Source organism: Zootermopsis nevadensis, unplaced genomic scaffold, assembly GCF_977971745.1.
Source record: "Zootermopsis nevadensis isolate Lab colony 2312 unplaced genomic scaffold, Znev_1.0 Znev_ptg000004l, whole genome shotgun sequence".
NCBI lineage: Eukaryota > Metazoa > Arthropoda > Insecta > Blattodea > Termopsidae > Zootermopsis > Zootermopsis nevadensis.
The window spans coordinates 8,557,866-8,585,853 of record NW_028259136.1 but is presented as its reverse complement, the minus strand read 5'-3'; the positions used below and the strand labels follow the sequence as shown (position 1 = coordinate 8,585,853).

Sequence of the window (27,988 nt, the reverse complement as noted above, 5' to 3'; positions counted from 1 at the left end):
TTAAGACTTAGTCCTACTGATTATTAAACCACGTGGTGCGCAGAAGAAATCCAGTCTCGTGTTATCCGGGAACACAGAAAAAAATCGATTTGGAAGCCAAGAACACTGAAGTCAAATTTTTTTTAAAAAAAACACGTTTTAATGCGTAGGATTTGAGGCTTACACGGCGGTGAAACCAAAGATGAACCGTCTTGTAGGTTGTTACGTCGTGTCGTCTGAGAGAAGTTTAAGAAGGTTTCACAGGACCCCGCTGCCTCCATCATCAGGGCGACGACTCATCAAGGACCTCTGAAACGGTAAACAGCGTAAGAACACAGATGACAGCCATCTTCGAGCCTAATTAATACGTTAAGCTAGTCTGTAGGACCTGTCCTTTAATATAAGAAAAATACAGACAAACGTGGGGCTAAATTACATTTACCAACTCAACCTAACCAAACCTAATCCAACCTAAGCTAACCAAACCTAACCAAACCAAACCTAACCTAACCCAACAATGTCTGACCTAATCTAACCTAACATAACCAAACCAAACCTAACCTAACCCAACAATGTCTGACCTAATCTAACCTAACATAACCAAACCAAACCTAACCTAACCCAACAATGTCTGACCTAATCTAACCTAACATAACCAAACCAAACCTAACCTAACCCAACAATGTCTGACCTAATCTAACCTAACATAACCAAACCAAACCTTACCTAACCTAACCAAACCTAACCAAACCTAACCTAACCTAACCTAAACTAACCTAACCTAACCTAACCAAACCTAACCAAACCTAACCTAACCTAACCTAAACTAACCTAACCTAACCTAACCAAACCTAACCTAACCAAACCAAACCTAACCAAACCTAAAGCACGTCTACCGTCACGACTTAGTGAGTCTGAGCACAGATTCGGTTGTCTGCGAAACTTATGTTTTCATTAAGGCCTATTGAAGATGAGCCTATATCAGGCTATATTTTAGCAAAGATAATCACTAATTTACAATGGATAGATCTAAGAAGTATCACAAATGTTTGTTTAGGCTAATAATTCTGCTGTAGCCTAAATATCAATTCCCACACTATTATGATTTTCCTCATTCACCCCCGCCTCGACAGGAAAATCTATGATAAGATAATAGACCTTATTTAAATTAGGCCCTACAGCTTCCTGCTACATTCTATCCAATCCGTGGTTCACTAATTAATCGTGCTCTTGCTTGACACAGAAAAATATCACCAACTCAAAGCATGATTCGGCCTAAAGAGATCACAGGCCGATTTCCACTTCGGGTTCCTGGGGCCCGGAGGCTTCCTAGGCCTCAGCCTCCCCCAAGCACCGGTGATGATGATTTTATCTCCTAGTTCTAAAAGCTCTGAAGCTCCATCTGATGTCAATATTAAGAACCTCCTTTTCCCAATACGCCTTCATGGAGTTTCGGTTTAATTTACGTTTGTAGGGTGAGGATAAGAGAGCATTAGGAAGACCAAGGTGTAGATGGGAAGATAATATTAAAATGTATCTTAGGAAAATAAGGTTTGACGATATATTAATTATGGCTCGCGGTAGGGGTCACTATCAGGCTTTTGTGAATACGGTTATGAACCTTAGCGATCCATAAAAGACAGGAATTTCTTTTTTGGGTTAGTTGAGAGCACTGTTAGTGACACATGTGTCGTTGTTGTCCGCAACTGAAACAAGGGACCGGAGATCCATAAAGAGAGAATAAGAAGAAGAATAAGACGAAAGAGCTCTCAAAGGACGCCGCGGGGTAAGGTAAAAGTTACAACCCCAGCATCCAACCAACTGTATCAGTGTACGTGATGGGCGGGGCGTACAGGATGCGCCTGACTGAGACGGCTCTCCCTATTGGCTGGCTCGTGAAAACAAGAGTAACTTCCCCCACGCCGCCGCCTCACCGTATGCGGCCAACAGTAAACGCCTTCCCCCTCCAACGGGACACAATTTCAACATCTGCAAACAGACAGAGTAGCGACTTGGGCCACGCCCACTCCGGGCTCCTCGAATAACATTTTCGGGCAGGGTGTACTGCGGGCAGCATCGCGGGCGACTCTGGGAGTAAAACACACCTACCAACAATGCATTGGATTGAAACTGTTTCAGTTCGTCCCACGTGCGCGGCGCTGGATGCGCGTGGAACCCGAGAGCTACAACAAAGAGTGTTCTGAAAACTGTAACGGCAGATGTATCTCAGCTCCTGGACCGATTCGCGGCTCCCAGCGACGTCTGTGCGAAGAAAATCGCTCGAAACGTCGAGCACGCCACGTGTTGACGCTGCGAGAAAGTGCGCGTTTTGCGGTAGTTTGGGGAAACTTTCGTAATCTCGGAGCCGACGAGATTTTTGGGAACGTGCGCTAAAAAAATGCGAGATTTGAGACAATCTCGCTCTGAAGACAGAAGACGTTTCGGTTTGTGCACTCTCTATTAGACGTTACTTGTTATTAAATCAGTCCACAAGACTTCCACTTTGTTACAAGGCCCCAATTTTAATTAACTAAGAACTCAAAATAAACACATTTTATAAATTCAGTTATAAACAAAAAACGTGTGTTTTGATTGGTTATAAATAATGAATAGATTTAAACATAAATGAACTTCATCGCGCTTTGAATTTATTATAATCAGAAAACATTACATAAAGACATCCGGGCAGTGACGAGGATTTTTCGTCAGTGGTTTTCACAATAAAAAGAATCTTAATTTTTCTTGTCATCATTATCAAAAGTCATTAACCGATGTCAAGTGTTACACAGCAGAAAAGAACTCTATAATCTGACAATAAGTGCTTAAAATTTAAGTTGGAATTACTCGCTGGGTGTGTTAAGTTTTTCTTACTGTGTGTTCCTCGATGGTTATCTAAGAACTATGTACGTAAACAAAGCTTAAAATTTCAGACAACACAACAAAAGAATTTTAGAACGTTACCAAGCTCTGGTAAGCAAAGACTATTTTGATTCCATCAACAAGACGTCACAATGACGAGACTTTTTGAAATCTTATATTTTTGTCCACGTTGTGTTGTGGTAATAAGACTTACCATCAACCAGTGTCTTAAGTAACGCCTTCTTTTAGTTCAAAAATCGCGAGATAACTCAGTCGTCAGTGATCATGTACTACAGCGGAGCCATCTGTGGTGCAAAATCAACGTAACAGCCAAAATCTTCGCCACGGACTTTCGCGACAGGGAAAGACTCGACCGGGGGCACTTCTGGACTTCTAGAACCGCCCGCATCATGAGTCTGCCCAGTGGCATGGACGTTTCGGCCCTCATGTCTCAGCACCCCGTGCTGGGGGCCATTCCGCCAGCCTTTTTCCTCCGGGCCACGGAGCGGTATCAGCGGACCCCGAAGTGTGCGCGCTGCCGAAACCACGGAGTCGTTTCGGCCCTCAAGGGTCACAAGCGTTACTGCAGATGGCGGGACTGTGTGTGTGCCAAATGCACGCTCATCGCCGAGAGACAGCGCGTCATGGCCGCCCAGGTAGGCTGAGCAGACACCCGGAGGAATCTCTTTCAAAATAATCAGGCCAATTTGCTGTTCTGCACGTATAAAACTCTCCACTAGTCTAAGGTCTGAGGTCTGAGCCTCGCACAAAACATCTCCGGGCCTTAAAAAGCATCTGATGTCATAACCTCAAATAGGATTCAACTACCGGCCTAAGGAGAAAAGTTTTCTGAATGATCTGAGGTTCTTGAAGGCGTCATAACTACGATGTCTGTCTTCTGGGTTGTGACGGAGGGCTGAAACCCTGAAGATGTTGACGGCATGTCTCTCTTAAATGTTGGTGTTTCAACCCAGAAGAACAAATCGGTAGTTGTTAAACGCGTTCATCCTAGTTTCTTCAGAGGCCGGACCTGAAAAAAGGACAGAGATAATCTGTTTTAGTGCGAAGTTGATTATTCACGCATTCATCATGAGGCAAGCTCAGCGATAGACGGGCTATTTTATCGACGAAATAAATGAAAAGGTTAAATTTTACTTCCCTCTTCAGGTCGTAGCAAAACAAAACTTATCCTAGAGACTGTTTAAATTTTTCAAACTTTCAGTTCCGAAATTCTGTTGTCACCTGTCAGTAGCAACTGCGAACCGAGTTTTGTGTTAAGTCAGGCGATGACAGGGAAAATGCCGACATAATTATTGTAACAGACAGCTAAAAGAGTTCTAAATACCTCCAATACCAAATTTAAACAAAGTCCGTGGAACCTCAAATCTTACAAGTCCACGGACTTACCTACATTACGAAATTCCGTTCATCATTAAGTTTTAAAACACAGATTTGTCTCATTACAGAAACAAAATCTAAGGTCAAAACGTGATAATTTTATAATATTTAGACGATGATAAACATTAAAAAGAACAGATTAAAATAACCTTTGACCTTTGGTTTGTGAGACAAAGTTACATATACCAACGTGTAGGTTGATAGGTTTATAGGCCTAATAATTTTTATAGTCATAACTTTGAAAAAAGCCTGAATTATTCTGAACAAAACAGCGAAATTATTTTCCCAAATTCAATCTCATATTGAATTTATTTACCACGTAAAAAGCTTCACTCAGACCTACAGATATTTTTTGGTTAACAATGACAGAGTAAAATTTTTCAAGCCTCAACAATCGGACTCAAAATTTAAAACTGTTGAAAAAGGAAAAGTTTGTAACAATGTTCCAAGCGACTTTATTTATTGTTGCAAATGTTTTTCACCTTTTTTCACTACTGACTGCGGTTAGAAAAACATTTTTGTCTATAAACAAAACAAATTCTGAGTCCTTTTAACACCTCCAGTCGTTCCTGGGGCTTCCTGCTTTGCCGCGTTTAAAAATTTGTGTCAGACCTCCTCAACAATACCGAAAGCTCATTCATTCAAAACCGTCCGCGTCGCTCTCAAAGCACATTCCTAATATTCCACTTGGTCCGATGTCTGGTCGTGCCAGATTTTTCCGTCTTCCAAGAAGTTCGTTTCGAGCGCGTTCCCATTTCCCTCGATACAGTCTTCGGCGGTCGACGTTTCAATATTTAACACGAGCTCCGTCCACCCCAGAACCAGCGCACGCTGTTTGGTTAGGAACTGAGTAAACGCAGGTGTTCGGTCACCTTGCGATTACGATGATTTTCGACAAAACGGTGTACGTAAATATCTATGTATGAACGAGCCTCTGGGATGGACATTCATTAATGTATTCTTACGTTTGTGTCATCACGAAGTCTTCGTTTCCTTGTTTGATTATCAACTAATTACATACTCATTTCTGTTCTCAATAACCTCAGAGAGGTCTGACCTCAGCCTGTGCCTAACCAATGTTGGTTAATAATTTAAGGCCTATTACGACTAAAAGACTATTCTTTTAGCCAGTCACATTTCATTGCCAAATATTTACGTAGAAACTCTAATTTCGCCAAGTTAAGTGAATTTATCGTTGATTAAATATTGTACGAGAGCTTAGGGCTTAAATACGTTATCATAAAAAATTGACTTAAACTGATATATATCATATTTCTAGGTTGTTTGTGATCTGCGCCTGTTATAAAAATTGAGTTAGGCTCATGAATTTAGGCTAAATTTGTATTAGAGAAACTAATACGAGACGCGTGTTCAAAGAAACTCGCATTACGAGAAGAATTTTTGGTTTATAAAGATGACTGTCTTATGTGATGTTACGCTGTGGATTCTGGTAGAAATGTACCGACGTTTCAGAGGTGTTTATGAGTCCATTATCAGGGGGATGAGGTTATAGCCCTGATGAAGGAAGTTCTACAAGGCTACATAGCGCAGAAACCAAGAAGACAGACATTATTCATTCTCGCCGCGGTAAAAATCTCAAATCTCACAATTTTTTTGGATTATTGCCCGCAAGGTAAAAGGGAGGGTGGAACATGTGTAAAAATCGGATTGGTCAAAGTTTATTATAATAAGGGAACAACACGTAGTCCGTGTCGCTGAAGTTTTGAGAACAAACAGCTGTGAAATTTGATCGAAGAAACTCAGAGAGATTCTGTGTTTTTGTTCATAGCATCTTCAGTCATTCTCCGCTACTAAAACCTAGGTCCTCTTATGGTGTCATAATCATTAATCTAGGTTTCGTTAATTTCTGTCACGTGTTCACACTTCGGCTTAGCTTAAACGGACACACCGCTGTGTTAAGCAGCTTATAATTAACATTATTTTTTATTTATTTAGTGTTCTGTCTGACGACAGGTCCATATGAACAGGATCCTTCCATCCTTTTCTCGGACTGGGACCTGTTCATATACGTTCTTGGCAGATGATCCAGAAGTGGTTTGCCATTGCCTTCTTCTGTGTGTGTGAATGGGATGCCACGGAGAAACCGGGGAAGCCCCCGGAGGAAAACTCCGTGATGCCTAGACCACGGCCTTGCCCAATTAATTAATTAATTAACATTACGAAACTTAATTATTATTAAGCGTCTGATGTTGCCCTATTCATTATCTGCAATTATATTAAGCGGTTAATAAATTAACTTCTGCAAAGCCTGCTCATTCTTTAAACATTATTATCTGAGACTCCGAATAAGTTTTTCTTAATTCGCGGTAAGTTGAAATATTGTGTCACTCCGAAAGCTGGAAAGTTGTATAAGTGATGGCGTTTGTCAGAAACTGCTCAACGTCGAATAAAGAATTGGGATGTGTTTTACTGATGAACGCTAGAAGGCGTGAGATTAAATCAGAAGAATAAATTAAGCCTCATGCTGAGAGGTCACTCGAGAGAAAACAGTGTCAGATATTTCTGATTTAATGATTTTATTCAGTGAAGTGACTGAGTAACTTTGCAGTAAGTCTAATAAGCAACCGTGAAGTTTCACCAAAGTCTTTGCATTTATAGGCCTAAATTTAACTCCTGCTATAAACAAATATGGCCCCAGGTCTGGAAAATTTAGCGAACCCTCGTCTTAAATAATGAAATTAAATCCACTGACTTAATTTACTACTTGGGACAAGAAACCTCGCTGAGTAATTAGTTTCACAAAAGAACTTTCTTTAGGCCTACAGTATCCATGGCAACTGAAGACGTAACTTACAAATAATAATTTAAATTCATAACATGAACGATAAATCTCGTTCGTAGCACGGAAAGCGCTAAATGTGAGTTCCACTGATCTATAGCAATATTTATTACAGATCGAAGTAAATACTCTACAGGTTCAACTTTGCCACTTATTAATTAAGCTCTCTAAACCCCAGTGGTAAATATATGTACCACCTGCTTTAATAATCTGTAACACTGCATTGTCTATGTCTACAGAATGTATTTATGTGTTTCGTGTGATTCTCAGAATAAACATCGATTATTTCCTTAAACAGCGTTAACCAGTTGATCTTTCTAATGGTGAAGAGTTGTGTTTTCTTCGCGGTACGGACTGGATTCTTAAATATTATTTAGATGCATACGCAGTGTATTTATGTGTTTCGTATAATTCTCATTATAAACAGCGATTATTTCCTTAAACAGCGTTAACCGCTTAATCTTCGTAATGGTGAAGAGCTGTGTTTTCTTCGCGGTAAGGACTGGATTCTTAAATGTTATTGCGTCGATCCTGGGACTGCGAAGTGTTAAATCACGTCAGTAATTAGGACGCGTGTGTGACTGCGGGGTCGCAGTGACATCGGGACTGTAATCGCCGCCCTGAAGAGACAAGTGGAGAGCCCTCAGACGCAGAAGAGAGGACTTGGGTTTGTTTGCGAAAATGTCGACTTGGAAACAGTTAGTGCCCTGGTTGTCCCAACACGAACACGAGGGCCCTATTAAGTACGTGAAAGCTTTTTAAAAGCTTCTTCAGACATGAAGAGCCACTTCTTGCAACTGCGATATTTGCGTTCGTGAACAGTAGCATTCTGGTTGCGGTCAGAGCAAACCATGACAGTGGAATTTAACTCCATGAGAAGCTAACAGTCGCGCAGCTAGTCAATAAATTCCCCGCCTATTACAGATCTCAGAGCTACATTTCCGTGTTTAAAAGCGTCCGACACTGGCGCCTGACACTCAAAAATACAATCCACAGACTTTCTTTGTTATCTATATTAATATTATCTTCCCACCTATCCTTAGATCTTTCAAGTACGCGTTCCTTATCTACCCCGTGCTTGCTACAAGCTCTGCAAATTTCGTCTTCCCAATAAGGTGGCGTTCACTTGATATTAAATCGATATTTAGAGAAAATATTGTAATTTTAAACGGAGGTTTCCATTTCATCGAAATTATACTCTGGCACTACCATGTGGGAAGGGTTTGTCCATCGTATTTCAGGTCGACAGACGCGTAGCCTAGGGGCAGAATTTTACCGATGATGTCGGAGGTTCTCACTGCCTCCATCATCAGGGCGATGAGTGACACACCAACTTGATGACTGAGGCTGGAAAGGGGGACAGAGTGTGTGTGTGTGTCTAAAGCTGACGGAATATCTCGCCCTGTTTCGCCGTAGGTCGCGCTGAGGCGCCAACAGGCCCAGGAGGAGAGCGAGGCCCGGGAGCTCGGGATGCTGTACAACGCGTCGGCCGGACCTCACGCCGCGGTGGCCCCGCCAGTGGCGCCAACTGCCGGCCAGGAGCTGGCTCTCAACATTCTGCACCAACACCAGCCACGAGGTATCCCACAGGCAGCGTTCCCTGGCGCCACCAGCAACAATGACAGCGCACCGTCGGAACCAACAGTCACCAGTGAGTAACCGATCAATCGCTCGTTCGAAACCTGTCTAATTAGCGCAGGGCTGACGTTAAGTCCCCACAGGAACTGACAGTCGCTCAGCTGGTCATGAAATTCCCCACCGTTTTACAAAACCCTGAGGTTCACCACCGTATTCACAAAACCCCACAACCTGTCCATATCCTGAGCCAGATGAATCCAATCTTTCAAACCATATTTACTTAACATCCATTTTAATATTATCCTCCCCCTGCGCCTTGCCCTTCAGGCTTCCAAAAAGAAATTTTGTGCGAATTTCTCATCTCACCCATGCGTTCTACATGTCTCGCTCACCCCATGCTGCTCGATTTGATAATGTTAATAACATCCGAAGAACGGAATCCGGATGTCACGAAGCTCCTCCACCTTTCTGTCAATCATCTCTCTTACGCCCGTATATTTTCCTCAGGCTCCTAATACGGATTTTAGAAACACGGGGTTTTAATAACGCGGAGAAAGGATTTAGAAGCCTCTGAGCAGAGTCGAATGGAAGGCTTTTGTGAACACTCTACCGAACATTCTGTTTTAGAGACGCGTGGAATATTTTGTTCACTTGAATAATTATAAAATTAAGTAATCTCAAGACAACAAATAATAGGTCTACCTAATATTAATTCCTTCCGACTTAACAAAGTCATTGAATCCCTACGCGCGTAATCTACTGTTAAATTAACAGTGGTTGTAAACTCAGTTTATTTAACGACGCTGGCATGAATTCAACGAATGGACGATGAATTAAAGATCACGTGGGAGGAAGATGTCGTGGCCTATTTTGAAACCTGAACGGTCTGAGGAAAACAACGAATAACTTCAGCTAGCACAGCCTGTGTCCGTAACCTTCCCGAACACGAAGCAGGAATGCTAACCAGGCGCCCGCGAAATTCGGTTTTCCGGCCGAGCCTTAGGTCCTTCTTTCGCTAATGCTCTCATGACGGGGGGGGGGCGAGGGATGAAGGGGTTTTTGGCCGAGGGGTTAAGTCGGGGTGGAAGTGGCGGTTACCCGCAACACTTCTGACGATGACTACGAACCAATTTGCGCCCCCAACCACCAATTCGTCCGCTTGTTTCAGAAGCGTGAGGAGATGCAACGTGTTGTTATCTCAACACTTCTCTGGAAGCACTGGGGAAAATCGCGTCCGCTGGCCCAGGAATAAGAAAAGTGGCGCAGGCAGTGAACAGAGAAAGATCAGATTCAAAGGCGCTAAAAACTTCTTCTTCTTCTTCTTCTGCTTCTCAGGAATGGGCCTTGGCTTTCAGCAAAATTTCCCTCCGTTCTTGGCGGACCGCAGCCGCTGATTGCCAATTTATTATTTCCATACTCTTCTAATCCTCTTCAAACCTCACCTATCCATCTTTTACATGGTCTACCTTGTTTCCTCCCTCCTTCCATTATAGATGCAATTATTTTTTGACGTAAATACGTCTATAAGGAAGGGTCATTCGGCGAAAAAGTGGAACGAAAAAGGGAAACGAAAAAGGGGAACGAAAAAGGGGAACGAAAAAGGGGAACGAAAAAGGGAAACGAAAAAGGGGAACGAAAAAGGGGAACGAAAAAGTGAAACGAAAAAGTGTAACCTGGTTACCTAGGGAACGTCGTGTTTACTCGGCATTGTTGTTACCTATAAAACATTACATTACTTTACATTACATTCAGCTACCACAGACCCATCTTAAGCGTAACTAATTCAAGTTGATTAAGCAATGTCTTAATCAAACTTATCTCAATTGTAAAAGATGTATAAAGGAAATATTTAGAATAGAGCCAAAATATAAACTTCCTTTCCGTCTAGACGTATTTACGTCAAATTCTCCGGAACCGTGGTTCCACTGACAACTTTTTGAGTATTCGTTCGATATTCATAGTTTAAATACGTCGACATAATCTCAATATGAGGGATTTTGTAAATGTTACGATACGCTTATCCAAATAACATAAATTCAGTCCTTACCTCAAAGAAAACACAGCCCGTCTGACTTCTGGAACGTGAAGTTGTGCAGATTCTTAAACGTTTACCGACGTTTCAGAGGTGCTCTCTGCATCCATCATCAGGACAATGAGTAAAGTTACATAGGCGTAAGCGCTGCCAACATAACGATATTTTATAGAAGCGCTGCCTTAGTTCCGTAACACGCCACAGCGAAAAGCGAGGCGCTGTAAACGTAGAATTGAAAACAGATTTTTTTTTTCTAATTTCATCTTCCAATAGGCGGTGTATGGCTTCGCTGAGAAGGTCTCTGCGTATTTATTAACTTCTGTTTCTCCATTGTTTTTTCACGTCTCAATAAATAGTGACTGTTGAAGTGCACAGACTCCTTAGCGCAAGAGTGGCGCAATCCTCCCCTTTAAGGTTTCAGGTCAGCGGCAAGCGGGGGGGGGGGGGGAGATTCTTTTTCCAAGAGAGGCGACAGGCAGTACAAAGAATTAATATTGGACTCGGCCAGAAAAACAGACGACAAACAATAAAAACGTGGATTTCACGGAATTAAATATTTTCTTACTACGGTGGCGACGAATAACTTAAAACTGATTACGAAATTATCCAGACGCGTGTAATAAGCAAGTGTTTTCTTGGTTGGCGATTATTTACCACTGAAGGATCTTGAGCCTCGTCCGATAATATTTATCACGACGTACGTTCATTGTCTTAGATTCTCTCGTCATCGTTAAAGCGTGATTTACCTGCATTCTTACAAGGACTTTCAAGCTTTTGATCTTAGATTAAGATTAAGACGCAAGACAAAATTAATTCTCTTTCAGAGACCTGATTTTCTCCTTATGGGTCCTCATGCCGCGTGGAATTGGTGGTAGACACCAGCATTTCGTATGAACATACTACAACCCTAAAGATGGAGGCAATATGTTCTCGTGAGACTATACATAAACAACATTTTGGACACTTCCCTCCGCTGTCTTAAGTATATTTTATTCTCACGACGTTTCGGGAGCTGATTCTACCGTCGATCCCGACAGTAGTCTATAATATCAAGTGTCACTATAATGTGAAGTAATTATCGGAAGACGAGACACGGCTAACCCCCGAAACGTCGTCCTGTTTCAGACAATGGACGATTTTCGAGATGCAATTAGTTAGAGGCTGCCGGTCAAATTTTCGGACTGAAGGAACGTCTTGATGGGATCAGATCCAAGGGGTGGGGGGGGGGGACGGATCGTGTGTCTGATATGATGTCAGTGTTTCAGTCGGATAGCTGCTGACGTCATGATAGTGATCGGTCCTCGAGTCGAGAGGATAATACTTTAAAATTGTTTCGTGATGCAACAAGGAACAGCAAACATTTGACAAGCCGTGCATTTCCCAGAAACACTGGGCACTGTGTGTGTGTGTAACTGTTAACTATTTAAGACTCCTAATGATTGTCCAATAAGTGATGACTCACTGCAACGCGAATTTCTACTCGACTGTGTTTCACCCGTCTGCCTCATCACTCACACGGCTCAACATTCTTCGTAGTTTCACGAACGCCTCCTTCCACATCCTTACCATAAACCGCCTTGCTATCTTACCCTATGCAGTTTAACCAGCGTTATTAATTTCGGTTGGATGTTACGAAATTTGGAAGAAATAAGTTAGGATGGCCCGTCTACGAACCTGGATTTGAAACCTTGACTACCACGAATAAAAATCAGAAATACTAACCACTCAGCCATGGCGTCCAGTAATTACTTCGTTATTTAGTCTATCAAGAGAATCTGTTAACAATGAAATGGCAAGGAATATCTTTTCTGATTCGTAAGAAGAGCTTTGGTCCAATATTATGTTTGACTTTAAACCTTCATACCAAGCCCCAAAGGCAGAGAAGATTGGGTTAGGTTAGGTTAGGTTAGTTTAGGTTAGGTTAGGTTAAGTTAGGTTAGGTTAGGTTAGTTTAGGTTAGGTTAAGTTAGGTTAGGTTAGGTTAGTTTAGGTTAGGTTAGGTTCGGTTAGGTTAGGTTAGGTTAAGTTAGGTTAGGTTAGTTTAGGTTAGGTTAGTTTAGGTTAGTTTAGGTTAGGTTAGGTTAAGTTAGGTTAGGTTAGGTTAGTTTAGGTTAGGTTAAGTTAGGTTAGGTTAGGTTAGTTTAGGTTAGGTTAGGTTCGGTTAGGTTAGGTTAGGTTAAGTTAGGTTAGGTTAGTTTAGGTTAGGTTAGTTTAGGTTAGTTTAGGTTAGGTTAGTTTAGGTTAGTTTAGGTTAGGTTAGGTTAGGTTAGTTTAGGTTAGGTTAGTTTAGGTTAGGTTAGGTTGGGTTAGGTTAGATTAGGTCAGACATTGTTGGGTTAGGTTAGGTTAGGTTAAGTTAGGTTATGTTAGGTTAGGTTAGGTTTGGTTTGGTTATGTTAGGTTAGATTAGGTCAGAAATTGTTGGGTTAGGTTAGGTTAAGTTAGGTTAGGTTACAAATATGCAACATTCCGAAAGCCTTCAAATGCAACTGATTAACCAATTAGAGACGTAAAACTGATTACTATTAAAACAATATCCTGAGTCTGGATGCAGATGGCAGCACCATCAAACAATTATCACTGCAACGAACCATGTTAACGATAACAGCACCAGAGCGATCTGGTAGAAGCCCGAGGCAACACTCATCTAAAAAAACAGTCGAATTCGAAAGAAAGCTTCTACCAGATGACAAGTCTTTTCAATTTTTTGTTCTGCTGATGCTGTGGTCTCACGTGTTCATGAGGAAGAAAACCTTGCCGTCCAATTTCCTTTTCATTCTCTTCTTCTCTCCTTCTCGTCTCTGTATTGCCGCCGCGAACAGCTGAGGCCTCCCCCCCCCCCCCCCCCGACAAACCGCTTCAAACAACTGACTACTCAAATGCGCAGAACAATTTCTCTGTTGAAAAATAACTACACACACACTACGTTCGTCGATATTTTACCAACTGACATCTTCAAAAATAAATATTCTCCTTCGTGAACCAATTCAGGGCGTGTCTGATTTTGCAATCTCCGAAGTAATCCCATATGAATATGTAGGCCTAAGTAGTAGACCTGTGTGTATTTAAATCAAGTCATATTTAAAATTGATTACTAGTAGGGAATTCGACGAACATTTTAAGTACGCGCGCACCATAATCACAATCTTTCATTAAACCTGCGAATTCGATACGACAGACCTAAAAATCTTTTGTATTACAAACCCAGAAGGTTAAAATCGAACTCTTTGCAACCAACCAGTAACTCTGAATTTTGCATTCATGTGTTTCGTATGATCCTCAGTCTAAACAGCGATTATTATTTCCTTAAACGACGTTAACCAGTTGATCTCTGTAATGGTGAAGCGTGGTGTTTTCTTCGCGGTACGGGCTGAATGTTTTAATATTAATTAGACGAGCTTCTGATTCAGGGGTTAACCAGTTGATCTCTGTAATGGTGAAGTGCGGTGTTTTCTTCGCGGTACGGACTGGATTCTCATATGAGAATTAGACGAGCTTCGTGATTCTGGGCCGTAGATCGTGGGACGGCGTCGAAGCGAGGCCGCAGCTGTGCCACTGTGGCCGAATGTTGCAACGAAAACGCTGTTCGTCTGTTTGCTCAGCGCGATGGGAAATGGCAGTGCTGGTCGACACAAGAGGCCGGTGTATTCCAATCCACGACAGGCTCTTAAATGTTAAGCTTGTGTCCACACTCCACGCGGCCTTCAAGTCCTCGTAGCTGTTCGTGCTAAACTGCCTAATCACCGCATCGCTATACAACGGTCAGCATTCCTTCGCATTCTGATGTCCCGAGATCATATACCGGCCGGGAGCCCATTGTCCCAAAATTGCATCTCCCGGGAAAATTTTAATGACTCAAAAATATACCGGCTTTTACTATGTTAAAACAGGAAGATATTATTAAAAATAATATTACAGATGTCGGATACAACTAGAAACACAGGACAAAGAACTGGGAACGAAGATGGCTGTCTTCTGGGTTGTAGAGGTTTCCGACGTTTCAGAGGTCCTTGCCGATCGCTACAGTCCAGAAGACAGACGTCTTCGAGTTCATAATCGTAGCCGTGAGAACCTGAAATCTCAAGCAACTTGTGGCGGCGTTCTTTTGAGCAGGTGTTTAACGAAGGACGGAGGATTCCTTTCGATGGTTGAACTCGTGTTTTGGCTTCCGAAGAAAAGAGATCCTCCGCGCGGTTAGTTACTTAAAAAGTGTTGGCTAATTTGTAAATAATCCGTCCTGAAAAGGCACTGGACGGAGCGACTCCAGTGCGTCTCTTCCGGAACTAGCTCTCGTCTTGTAAGTGGAGGGCCCTCGACCACAGCGCACCGTGGGAACATGCGCCGACACTTACCAAATTCGGCCCGCGGCATTTGACGCAACAACAAAGATTATCACTAGTTTCGTATCGGCGTTAAACTTAGTATCTGACATACGGGGGGAAAAGAGCGAAGATTGAGGGCACTCGGGGACAGAGTGCAGGGGCGAACGGCCTTATTTTTACCCAAAAACCAGCAAGTCCGTGGTCTCTACTCTTCGCCAAACATTATTAAGATTAGCTGGGAGTGTAGCACGAATGAGAGTTACAAAAGTTCATGTAGTGTTTAGGTCGGGAAAACCTAGGCAAAGATTACAGGATAATATTAAAATGTATTTAAAGATTAGCCCTATTTGTTAACAGTGTGTGACCGGTGGCGGGCTCTTGTGATCACGCTGATGAATATTCGGGTTCCATAAAATGCGGGGAATTCTAGACAAGGACTTTGCCCCATGGAGGTATGCGTCCGAGTTTCGTGCGGACCAGAACGGGACTGCGGAACACTGACTGCCCACCACACATTAGTGACTATGACGGGCTGAATGGAGCGCGGAGAGTAATTTTGTATAATTGCCACATGATCTGCTGTGGAGTGGCAGAAGGAGCCACAGGGTGTCTACAAACTCCTGACACCCACAGCAGACTCGTCTGTGCTAATCACAGAATTCAGACGTGATCATGCGCACTTAATCGAAGTGGTCCATGGTCGGATCGCGTGTATGTCCCACGTTCTTCATCAATCATCAACTCTTCATTTTGCATTTATACGTTTCGTATGATTCTCAGAATAAACAGCGATTATTTCCTTAAACAGCGTTAACCAGTTGATCTTCTTAATGGTGAAGTGTGGTGTTTTCTTCGCGGTACGGACTGGATTCTTAAATATTATTTAGACTTGCTTCGGCTTCAAAGGGCTAACTATTCTGTATTATATTCCTGAATAATATTTTAAATTACATTTCCGCCTATACTAAAATTCATTCCTTTCAGATTTTAAAAATCGTAACTTTATTTGCGAGGAATAATGAGTCTGTTAACCGAATACAGTGTCCACGCGTTGTATAGCGCCTATGTTATTTTACTGCAAAGAAATTGTGTTCACGGATTCGAATGCCGTTCGAGGCCTTGCGATTAGCCGATCACCCATCTAAGGAGAGTACGATTAATTGTTTTATACTTAAGAGCGTACTGAGTACAAGCAGGTCAGGGGGTTTAATTCTCGGTACCTAAAGAAGATGTCGATGTCCTTTTGGGTTGTGACGTCACGTGTACTAGTTGGTTGATGCCAACGTTTCGGAGGAATGTAGTGTCTGTATCTTCAGGGCTAAACACAGCAGCCCTGAAGACGGAGACAATGCTTTCCTCCGAAACGTCGGTGTCTACCAACCAGTGCACGTGACGTCGCAACCCAGAATGACATCGACAGGCAAAGAAGAAGATTGGGTCTGTCGAGGCTTACAATTAAAACCGGAGGAACGCGCGTTTGGGAACATCCTGTAAGTATAATTGCGAGGCAGCGTGACCCAGCTGACCCTTCTCGACCTTTCCCCCTAACCCCTGCAAGTCCGCAACCCTTACTAAATGAAAACCATACTAAATATAGGCAGAGAGAGGGAGAGAGGGAATCAGCTGAAAAGAAATACTGAAATGTTCTGTGCAAATAAACCCTTCAGCAACTCTTTTCATGCGAGTCCATTCAGACAGAAGTATTAGAATATGTTTTAATTTCTACATTTTGCAAGGAGCAGCAGATATCGAAGGCTTGCTCACTGGAGGACTGGGTGACTGCGAGCTGAATACTGTAGTCAGTCATTGGCCCTCTCGATTGTGTTATACAATGAACTTACTTCCCTCCATCTTCAGGGAGGAAATTTGTAGCCCGCACGCAATATAACAACTTAACTCGATAAAATGTTCTCGGGTGATTAAACCATGAAACCGACGTTTCAGGGACCATCTCTGTCCCCATCATCAGGGTAGTGATGTGACCGGAGGACAACCATATCGTCCCTGAAACGTCGGTTTCATCGTTTAACCGGCTTTTGGTGCTGCGGGCAGGTACAACAAATTTCTCGCGCACGTGTTGTGATTTGTGAAAGATGAATTATGACGTAAACACTCAATTGTCAAAGCTTTCACGACCCCACCCCCGCCACGGGATTTGGCTAACAATTTTGAAAAAAAAAATCCACTTCCCTCCGGTGCATAAACCAGGTCCTTCCTTACAGCGCATTACAAAATCACCATTGTATCACACGAGGCCTAGTGCTTGCTGGTAGCTCTAACAAAGGACGCCAAATAAACTAGCAACTTTGTGGGATAAATGTTCTGAAATAAAAGCAAACTAGACCCCCCCCCGCCCCCCGGCATAAAGAAGTTAAATCGCGAAGTGGAGTGGAGAGGAAACCACAGCCTCCCCCCGCCCCCCGTCCCCCGCCTTCCACAATGTTTTCAGTACTTACTAGTGGACACTTCACAAACCTCTCAAATTAAACTGTATATTAAGCGTCCAATTAAATCGTAGTCGAATATCCAATCTCCTCTGCCATTCTATCCCTTGATATGATACTTAAACACAGGGCGAACAAAAAGCTCGGAACTGTGCTGCGAACACGGGAGGCCAGTTGGGAACCATAACGGCCCCTTTGTCCATACCCCAGATGACACGTGAGTGAGCACGCAACAGCAACTGGACAGAACCTGTCCCAGTGACACCCCCCTGCTCCACTAAAGCTGACAGTCGCCGCCCTGTCCAACTCAGCCTATAATTCAAAGGTTCGTCACCGTGTTCACAAAAGCCAGCCGTCAGATCCTACAGTGAACAATCTCGATCCATATTATTATTTTCGCCCATCTATATCGAGGTCTTGCAAGTGGTGTCTTGACGAGTATCAACACTGCCATCTTCTGTGATGTTGCGGCCGTGTAGTCCGACCGATGTTTCGGAGGTACTTGATGCCTCCATCATCAGGGCCACGATCGTCCGGCGCCACGTCCAGCAAATAGCCGTCTGCTAACCCAGGACTCACCACGCGACCGGCGGTCAGAGGGGGTGGGAGGGGGAGGGCACGGAGTAAATCAGAGGGTGTCAGTCGCAAGTGGCTACTGGCGAACGTTGTCACCGAAGTTTTTAACGACCGGACGCCCGGATAATTAATTTTCCAGTTTATCGCTTGTAATGGAGCAGACCGACGAGTGCTAAACTGGTCTAAGGAACAACTCCTGGTTCGGAGGATGCTGTGAAGAGGGAGGGAGGACGAGGGAAACGCAGTGAAGTGGATTGAACTGGCTGTGGATAACGAGAAACGGACGAGATCTGGTATTGGCGGTGTCAAACCTTCGCGTTCTACCACGAGACTTAGCGTAGGAAGTAATTTATGATAACATTAATCGTAAACTTAAACTATTTTAAGACTCTAACACACTCAAGTATTCCGCTTACGAGAATTTCTACAGTGAAACATTACAGACATTGGCGAACATCGTATCTCCTCACAGCGTAGACATAAATGCAACAGCGAAGGAGATCAGGCACTTATGCCACTGTCGCACTGCCATTGGGTCACAAGAGGCTAGTGGTCCATCGGGAAACAATAGCCAGCGGCTATAGCACGTACAATGAAATCAGATCAGCGGCGTTCAGCAACAACAATAATAAATCAGCCTACGGACCAGACGACCGAAGTTCGAACCCCGACAAGGGCACAGAATCTGCTTCACGCCTGAATATCTCGGTCCAATGTACTTTCACGCGTGACACATATAAAGAAGAGCAGAGTTTTGGTCAAAGGAATCTTAAGGGAAGAGACCACTCGCAAGACCTAAACGTAGATGGGAGGATTGCATTAAAATGGTCCTTATGAAAACAAGGTGTAGACCGGATTAAACCGGCTCGTGACAAGGATCAATGGCGGACTTTTGTGAAAACGGTAATGAGCCTCCATAAGAAACGGAGAACTTGACTACCTGAGCGACTATCAGCTTTCCAGGAAGGCATCTGCTCCATGGGATTTGTTAGTTACAACTGAAATATGTCGTCACCGGAATAATTTACTACAGAAGGAATATGAATGCAAACTGCTGGGGTGAGGAGACCTCGGACGCCTAGAGAAGACCTCGAGGGTTCAGGAACTGACGGTGAAGTCACATGCGCGATATTCTTCTCATATATCGTCCTTCGGAACCCTAAAGATGCTCCAAGCGCCTCTTCGGCGCTGTGCAAGGACTAGGGCTCCTTTAGCAGAGGCCGGCAGACGGGGAACGCGCTCCTAAATTATAAATGCGTTGCTGGTCCTGACAGCAGGCGAGGATGTTGCCGAGGCGACGAGAGCGAATCTCTCGGCGGGGGGCGGACGGACGGACGGACCCTCCAGCCGTATTCCGGGCACTGGAAACTATAGCTGAGTGCCTGCAATATTACGAATGAGATAATATTGTTGTCTGCTCCCGATTGTTCTCCGAAAGCCACCAAAATTTATGTTCCGCCGCGCGTACCGAGCAGTGGCGTGCTGACAAACACTCTACTCCAATTTGTTTCTCATATAACGGCGCGTCAGACATGTACTGATCATGATTCATACGAAACTGCTTCAGTGGCGTGTGATAAACTATTCATACGTCTCTGTGGTGATCAGTGGCGTGCTGACACCATAGCAACTGAACTTGTTTCTTAAATGAGCGATCAGTGGCGCGTCGCGTTCCGCACGACGTAACATCATTTTCATTCCGCTGCACCCAACAAAGACAACAACAAATTTCGTCAAAAACAAAAACTCGTAAATATCTATCCCAGTTGAACGTGCCCCACAAACGGCCGGAAGTTCAGATTCGAGACAGGTAATTACCTGAAAATCTTCGAGGTTTTACTCTGTTACTAAATAATACTGCCGGAATAGTATTTTTTGCAGTCTGCGACGTTAAAATAAATAATTCTTTTTTAAATTATGTAAGGCACGGGTTCTGTTTGAACAAAGCTCGCCCAAGTAGACAAACAAAACTCACTAAACATAACCTCAAAAGTTTTCGCTGTCCAAGTTTCGCAGTTTCTTATTTCGCAGTTCGTAAAGTTAAATCGGCGACGAACGACGATGGGATGTTCATTTATTGATTTTCAAAACACGCCCTGAGATGCTAATCCTCTTAGAATCCTAATGTCCCTTTATCACTAACTTGTAGGATTACAGCCGACCTTTCGCTCTTGTGTGTGTGTCCTCCAATAGGAAGACGGTTTCATTGTTGCGTCACCCCCACGCCTCAACCCCCTGCCATAAAACACCCCCCCCCCCCCCGCCTTCCAGCGAACGAAGCAATAATCTGCATTGTTAGACGGGGCGGCCGGGGTTAAATGAGATTCAGCTGAACGTGGACGTGTCACTTCATAAGAGATTACAAACTCGTAATAAATAAGTGACAAATGAGTTATGCGCCGAAAACTGAACACCCCGGAATGCGTCGGGGCATATAAAGAAGGAATGCGTATTTTATTATATTTGTAGCAGAGAACAATGCTCCATTTTGTGAGTGTATAATAGCTTCAAAATGGCTCCTACGAAATTTATAGTCGCTATAGTAATGAAGTCGTAAACCTATTTTCAGAGTTAATTGTTCATTATTCATCGGATGTAACCGATGTTTTATTTTAGTGTGTGCGTGTGTAAGAATGAGTTGGTAGCTTTTCGCAGGCGCTGCGGTCTCGCCGAACGATTTTATTAAGTTTATGAACAAGCGCACTTAACTTTAAAAAAAATTAAGTAAGAGTGTCTTAAACACTCAGAGTCAAGGCTAAGTACGAAAATTACAGCAGGAATTTGAAAAAGAGAGAGAGACTCTTACGTTTTTATGGTGATAAAATGTGACTGCTGTTTTCCATGGAGACTTGCACGTGTATACCGACGTTTCGAAGATACATATTGCCTCCATCTTCAGGGCGTTACAACCCAGATGACCGGAGTTCACGATCTCAGTCGGGGGGGGGGGGGATTGTTTGTCCCATGAGGCCTGCTACAATGACAGGGGACTGACCTGTCCGTCCGTCCGTCCGTCTGACCACTGCCTGTGGACTTCACGCGAGGTTCCAGATGCCCAGTCCTGCCCTTACAATGTCACTGGGATAAGCCAAGGATTACCAGAGACAGCGGAGGCTCGTGGTCCCTTACGCCTGGTTTCCGTTGTTCCCAAACCCGCAACTCAGTCAGCGCAGCGTCTAATCAGCGGACAGGACTAACTCGGTTCGATTCCCGACACCACGAACACAGACTGGCTCTAGGGCTCACTCAACCTTAAAGCCTTATCTGCAATACGTAGAGAGCTGTCAGGTGTCAGCCCCCCCCCCCCCCCTCAACTGCAGGTCCATGTGCCGTCCGAGAGGCTTTAATTACGTCATTCCGTTGGTCCTGACACGAAAAGTATTCTCTATTCTTTAAGACCTGAAAGGCGATAGATCTATGACGAGCCGCCGCTGAAGGTGTGACGTCACAGCGTGTCTCACAACCCCCTCCCCCCTGAATGAGGGGAAGTGTCGAATTATTAGGGCATTACAGTAGCGCATGGCTGTTTGAAACACGACCCAACACTCTGTTATATTGCTCCTACAGGATAATGCCATTCTTTTAAGGATTTAGGACACTTATTGAAATATCTCTTCCCTTATATTGAAGATCCTTTCAATAGACTTACATGTTACCAAATTTCAAAAGAAACCATTCGAGCATTTCACGTATACACGGGACAGTTTCGTTGAAACATAAAACTCGTGGTTCGTCTTTCTGTGTTAAGCGGGACCAGACCTTTTTTCTCTCCAATTTTCATTTTAAAACGAAAACATGATAGAGAAAAATGTAAACTTTAGACAAAATAACACTTTTTTTAAAAAAATAAACGTTACCCTATTTCAGATATCAGAAAATTTTCATAAAGGTCTAACAGACCTGAGTATGATGACACAAGTCAATATTCTTGAAAAAACGTTTCATAAGCTTACAAACCTTCACGAATTTGAAGTTAAGGAGAATAAGTTTTACCCCCAGGCATTCTAAAACACACAGAAAACGTTTATTGAAACACTTCCAAAAATATTTTGAATCGTGGTGTAAAGAGATTGTCTACGCTATTCAGTCCAACTAATAAGTTAAATTCAATACAAACATTTGCCTTCAACCCTTATATCCTACGTTCGACATATCTCGTTTCAAGGCATTGGTCATTCTGATCTGCAATTGTTTTTTGACAACATCAGTGAATGAAACAACTTCCGAAATTTTTCAAAGAATTTTCTAATGCGATGTTTACGCGACAAACGGAGCTGATGGATGTATTTGGATGGATCAAGAATCCAAATTTTGGCTCAGATGTCGCCACTCACGGCTCTGTTTCCGCGATTTTCCTCCAGTAAAGAGAGCTTCTTCGTCGCGAACTCATCATTCTACTGTTGAAGGCTACAAACTTCAGAGTTAATAAAACGTCGTTTAATAAGTTAACAAACCAGTAAGAAGAGATTTCAGCTTGTAGGCTTATGACATGTTTTCATGACTACAAGAAAGGCTGCCTTACCCTATAATAAATTAAACACATTTAGGTTCGTTAGAGGCCTACATATAACATTTTTCATTGAAGAATAATATTAAACTGGATCTTATAAAATCAGGGTGGGGACTTGCATATTGGATTCATCACGAACGGACTTTTGTGAACACGGTGATGATAATTACAGTCCCGTAGAAAATTTAGAATTTATTGGTGAGCTGGGCGAATATCATCTTCTGAAGAAGACCTCTGTTTAGTCAAGTTAGGTTTCTTCGATTTCGACCGTGCGCAGGGGTAATTCAACTCCTGACTGTGTGCAGGGGTCTCGACCCATGACGAAGTATAACAACATCGCCATCTTGAGGCCCGGCTCCAGGAATGCCACGAGCGTCGCTTATTGCGAAATTCCTCCGGCTGTAGCACTCCGGTAATAAAAGTCAGGGCCGCCAATTTAACAGTATCGCGGCGACTGGTGGCTCGCGCAGTGTCGCCAATTACAGCGCCTCCACGCTTCGAGGGAGGGGGGGGGGGAGGATGTCGCGAAAATATACCACGATAATTCCTACGACGGGCCTCGGCGATAAAATGGAGCCGAACACCAAATCAAAAGGTTCAAAAACATGTATTCGGGCGAAGTATCAGTCTCCTTTTATTCACCTAAAATAATAAAGTTTTTTTTTTGTATGAATGATTTTATATATTTTAGATAAGAAATTCTGTGAATGCAGTTACGTCACAGAAAATTCTCGGGCACAGACAACGACGTCTTCCTGTGTGAATTTTCCAAATACGGTGATCAAAAATGAAGAAACAATTTAAATTGACACTCTGATCTAGAGATAAAATAGTTATTGTTATAGCAGAATTTTATATTAAATACAATTATTTTCAACGAACGAAATCTGGGTATCTACAATAAATATTTCTAAACCAAAAAAAAACTAAGCTTTAAATCAAAGTATATGCCCGTGGCTTGCTTTGTACGCATTTAGTAACATTTGTTTAAATACAAATATCACAGATGCTTATTCATCTAACACATTATTTCTATCTACAGGGTGTTCATATTAACAATATCAAATTGTTACGACTAGTTGTCACATCTCTGACGACCTTTTACAGGCGCCAAGCGGGCAAGAATCTCAGTAGACGACCTCGACACAGGAGCAGAAGACGAGGATGACGATGACGATGATGACGAAGAAATAAGCACCAGAGGATCTCCATCGGCGACTTCCACCGGTGTGCCCGACAACAAACGCCCTCCACAAACGTCACGCAGAAGTTCTTCGCTGTCGCCTCCACCACCCCCGCTTCCCCTCTCAGTATCAACTACCCCGTCACCGGAACTGTCGACAGCTCCGCCCCCTGGAGCAGATCACCCCGACGTCGACAGCAATGGAAACAACGGCGAGGCGGAGAGCGAGTCTGCGTTGCCGGAAAACCTTTCACTGCCCAAGAAGTGTCCAGGTTTGCCCGCGAGTCCCAGACACCACCCGCCAACCACACAGCCACCCCCCTACCTGCTGTACCACCAGCAGTACCAGCACTTCCAGCAACAGCAGCAGCACTTTCAGCATCAACAGTATCAACAGCAACAACAACAACAACAACAACAGCGCTCTCCTGTAGATATTCTTCTCAGGGTATTCCCAGGAAGACGACGGAGCGACGTAGAAGCACTCTTACAGCGATGCAAAGGCGACATTCTGCACGCTATAGAACTTCTGGTGTGCACAAATGGTGGCAGCGGAGGGACTCCTAGCCCACAACATGAAGACGCCCCTCTGAGTTCCCCACCGCTGTTACCCAAATCGGCTTTCTCGCCTCTTGGAGCCCTCGGACCGCCGCCACACCAGTTCCATCACCGGTACAGCCCGCAATCGCATCGAAGGTTCCTCGCGGCACCGTACGCTGGCACGGGATACCTTCCTACTGTCATCAGGCCACCTCCGGAGTACGCGATGCCGCTGGTCGGACACCCTCACGACATCTACAGTAGTTCTGGGAGCGCGTGCACTGACAAGGCCACAGCCTCGTCTCCCGGGTCAGGGACCGGCTCTGATAAGACCTCGTATTCCGAGTGACCGATAGGGGTCCTTCGACCATCGCCAGAGTACGCGCGATTTATATTTTACAGAAACCCCGCTTGTACTGAGAAATCCTCGCCCGGTTCTGGGTCAGGGTCCAGTGACGTTGACATCCAAGGACAGTGCATGTCGTAATGAGAATTATGTGCCGTTCGAGTGTTAAACCTGCTTGTGCTTTTATAGAAGAGGAAAATTTGTTGATATCGGTAGGAATTCGCTTGCTTATTCATCCAACACCCACAAGTGTTTAAAAACATTAGAAGACATTATACTAGCCTTATATACCAGTAAAACATCTTGGAATGCAGTGGAACACATGAAAGGGCATTTTTAAAGGATGCATTACACTTTAATACAGGGGAAATGAGCGGTATGATCTTATTTTCAACAAAATCAACTCTGTAAAGCCATCTATTATAACTCACGTACAGCCTATAATGATGTCAAATATAATTCCCCAATTCCTGAAGTAGGTTACTCTCTCTTTCACTAAGCGACATTAAACTTGAGTAGATTATTCAATGTGCGTTTTTCTTATATGTAACAAGTCAATCTACTTTCTTGAAGACACTAAACGTCGGTAACATACGGGTACATCCTAAAACGTAATTCGCTACTCGGTTACTGTATTCATGCCATCTGAATGGACCTGCTCACCCATCACGAACATGTGTGAACATTAAACATTTAAAACCGAGTGGTAACAATATGTACCAGCTGTTTTAACATTTTAAATTTTGTATTTATGGGTTTTGTATGATTCTCACCGTAAACAGCGATTATTTCCTTAAACAGCGTTAACCAGTTGATCTTCGTAATGGTGAAGTGTCGTGTTTTCTTCGCGGTACGGACTGGATTCTTAAATATTATTTAGATGAGCTTTGGATTCAAATGATCGATGTTATTTCAAGATGGCTATAATATTAAGAAGTCAAGACTTGGGACTATTGTATTATAGCCTCATACGAAGGATTTACAATGCCTTCTGAACACTCAAACGAATCTGAACAAAGTATAATTTAGTGTGCTTTACCTCAATTGAAAGAAGTTCATATTGGCATAGATTTAAATATATTCCTGTTTCAAACTTTGTTCTTGGTGAAGTGTCATGAAAAGAGGGCTTTGATGATCATTACGAACTTTAATGGACGGCCTCAGAAAAAAAAAAAAAGCAGCATCAGTTCCTAAAGAACTGACCCTGACTTGTCAACATAACCGTCAATACGAAATTTGGGAGTTAAATGCAAACACAAATTAATGCTCCTAAACTTTAATGCAAAGATTTATATAAATACATCTCATTATTTATACGACGGACAGTGATTTTAATATTTAAGCTTAATTAAACGTGAATCAGTATGTAAAATAATATCCTAACACCGTCATTTAAAAAGTGTTAGAATTTGTTAACAAACAATTGGAAATGTTGGTGACTGAATACTCACAAAACTGAGAAAATTAAAGACAGTGAGAATATGGATGTCTCCTGGGTTCTTGTGCCGTGCAGTCTGCTAGAAGGAGGGGCAATCGCCCTGATGATGGAGGCAGCACGGACCTCTGAAACGTTGGTAAACTTCTACCAGACTTCACATCTGTAGAACCCGGAGGACAGCTATCTTCGGACTCACCACCGTGAGAACCTCAAATCCCACCAAGATAGCATCAGTTCGTTGGCACGAAATACAAAAAAATTGTTTCTAAGAATGTAGGACACCAGACCTCCAGAAGACAATTAGTACGTAAGAAAGTTTCACTCACTCTAAAAATACAACTTTGAAAATTATTACGATAATTTCCATTAAGCATATAGATTAGACGCAGGGTTGTGTAAGAGATATTCTGACATATTTCTTAACGTTCTAATAACAAATCTGGAGTGTTACACACCTGAGTACAACCAAGAATCATCAACGTTTAACGTCGCATAATAAATAGGAGGTTATGTCTGTTGTTGGCTATTCAAATATCGAAGATATCATTTGATACTATAATGTAAACAACAATAAAAATTAAAATAGAAACGGCTCGAAAATGCGCTGTGTAAAACTTTAAATTCCTTGATATTTGTTGCATTGAAGAAATTTCCTGACGTATTTTGTTTGTATCAAAGTCGAAATGTAAATAACATTGGATGAGCTGTTATAAAATTCGGATCTAGAGAATGTTTAATCATGTACGACATTACTTGTCGGTAATTGTCCGTCTGTCCTTCGTCGGACAGAATTTGTCGATGGTACTAAGGACATCACGGAGTCCACGAATGTCCTTCGTCTCGAATCAGGACGAAGACGAAACAAAACTCTCTCAGAGTAACAAATTTGCTTTACAAATATTTTAAGTATGGAATAATATTCAATTTCTTCAATTTTAATGCTGAAAATTACCAAATAAAAGAAATCCATGACGTGGCCGTGCAGATGTATTCAGCTTTGTTATTTATTTATATGGAAATAAAACTAAAATTTTCTACCAAGCACGTGTTTGCTGGCTAATATTTAAAGAAGTTTAATATTGATTTTCGTGGATGATATGTTTGCTGGCTAACGTACATTTTTTCCAAAAAAGATGTCAAATAACCAAACAATACATATATCCACATTTTTGGCCATCTTAAAGCAGAAATTACTGCTACATGGGAAAGCAGGTAGTTGGACCATCAACAGTTATTATCGTACGAGCAGACATGTAAGGATAAAATGGAAGGTGGAAGATATTTACCCACGACTGTACAAAGTAACAAAATAAAATGCTTTAAAATCCTATCTGACTTTAATTTAATGTGTCTTAATTTTTTAGAGTTTCTCAGTTAGAATGGAGGATTTAATGACACATCGCATCCACACAAAGACAGTTGAGATATTATTAAAAAAAACTTACTCTGCTCATCAGGATTCTGACGCCGTGTGATCTTCAATGTGGTTACCGGCGTTTCTAAGAAGTCTATAGTCTCCATCTTTAGGACAGAAGTGAAACCTGAAGAAGGAAGCGATATATTACTCCGAAACCACATTTTCACTTCCATGGAAAAATTAAAATCTCACATAAAAAGCGTTTCTGGACAAAATTTGGTACAAGTTAAAGTAAATAAAATTGAGCGTCGCAACGAATCAGCTTTCATGTGTGAATGTACATAGAACGTAACAGAAAGTAGTTCATGTTAAATTGATCGTCAATTATTATCACAGTCCGTCTTAAGAAGCTGATAGTAGCTCAGCTAGCAAAGAAATTCCTAGCCTTTTATGCAATCCAAAGGTTCATTACCGCCCTCACAAGAGCCCGCCACCGACTCCTATCCTCTACCAGAAGAATCCAAACCACAACCTTCCACTCTACTTCCCTAAGATCGTTTTTAATATTATCGTCCATTCTACAGCTAGGTAGTGGTCTCTCACCTTCGAGATTGTCGACAAAAATT

General features: G+C 42.7%; 1 protein-coding gene and 1 long non-coding RNA gene across 2 annotated transcripts; one reads left to right on the top strand and one right to left on the bottom strand.

The window, feature by feature from the left end:
- Window positions 1–16: 16 nt before the first annotated feature.
- Window positions 17–27,544, bottom strand: LOC147874839 (uncharacterized). The gene is made up of 3 exons (XR_015533691.1): window positions 27,451–27,544; window positions 3,667–3,868; window positions 17–288 (listed from the first exon to the last, which is right to left on the bottom strand). It is a non-coding gene; the product is annotated as an uncharacterized LOC147874839 (long non-coding RNA).
- LOC110829611 (doublesex- and mab-3-related transcription factor A2) lies at window positions 3,249–27,333 on the top strand. The gene is made up of 3 exons (XM_022063502.2): window positions 3,249–3,494; window positions 8,453–8,687; window positions 23,606–27,333. The coding sequence occupies exons 1-3, from the start codon at window positions 3,249–3,251 to the stop codon at window positions 24,568–24,570; spliced, it is 1,446 nt and encodes a 481-aa protein (XP_021919194.1). The 3' UTR covers window positions 24,571–27,333.
- Window positions 27,545–27,988: the final 444 nt, after the last annotated feature.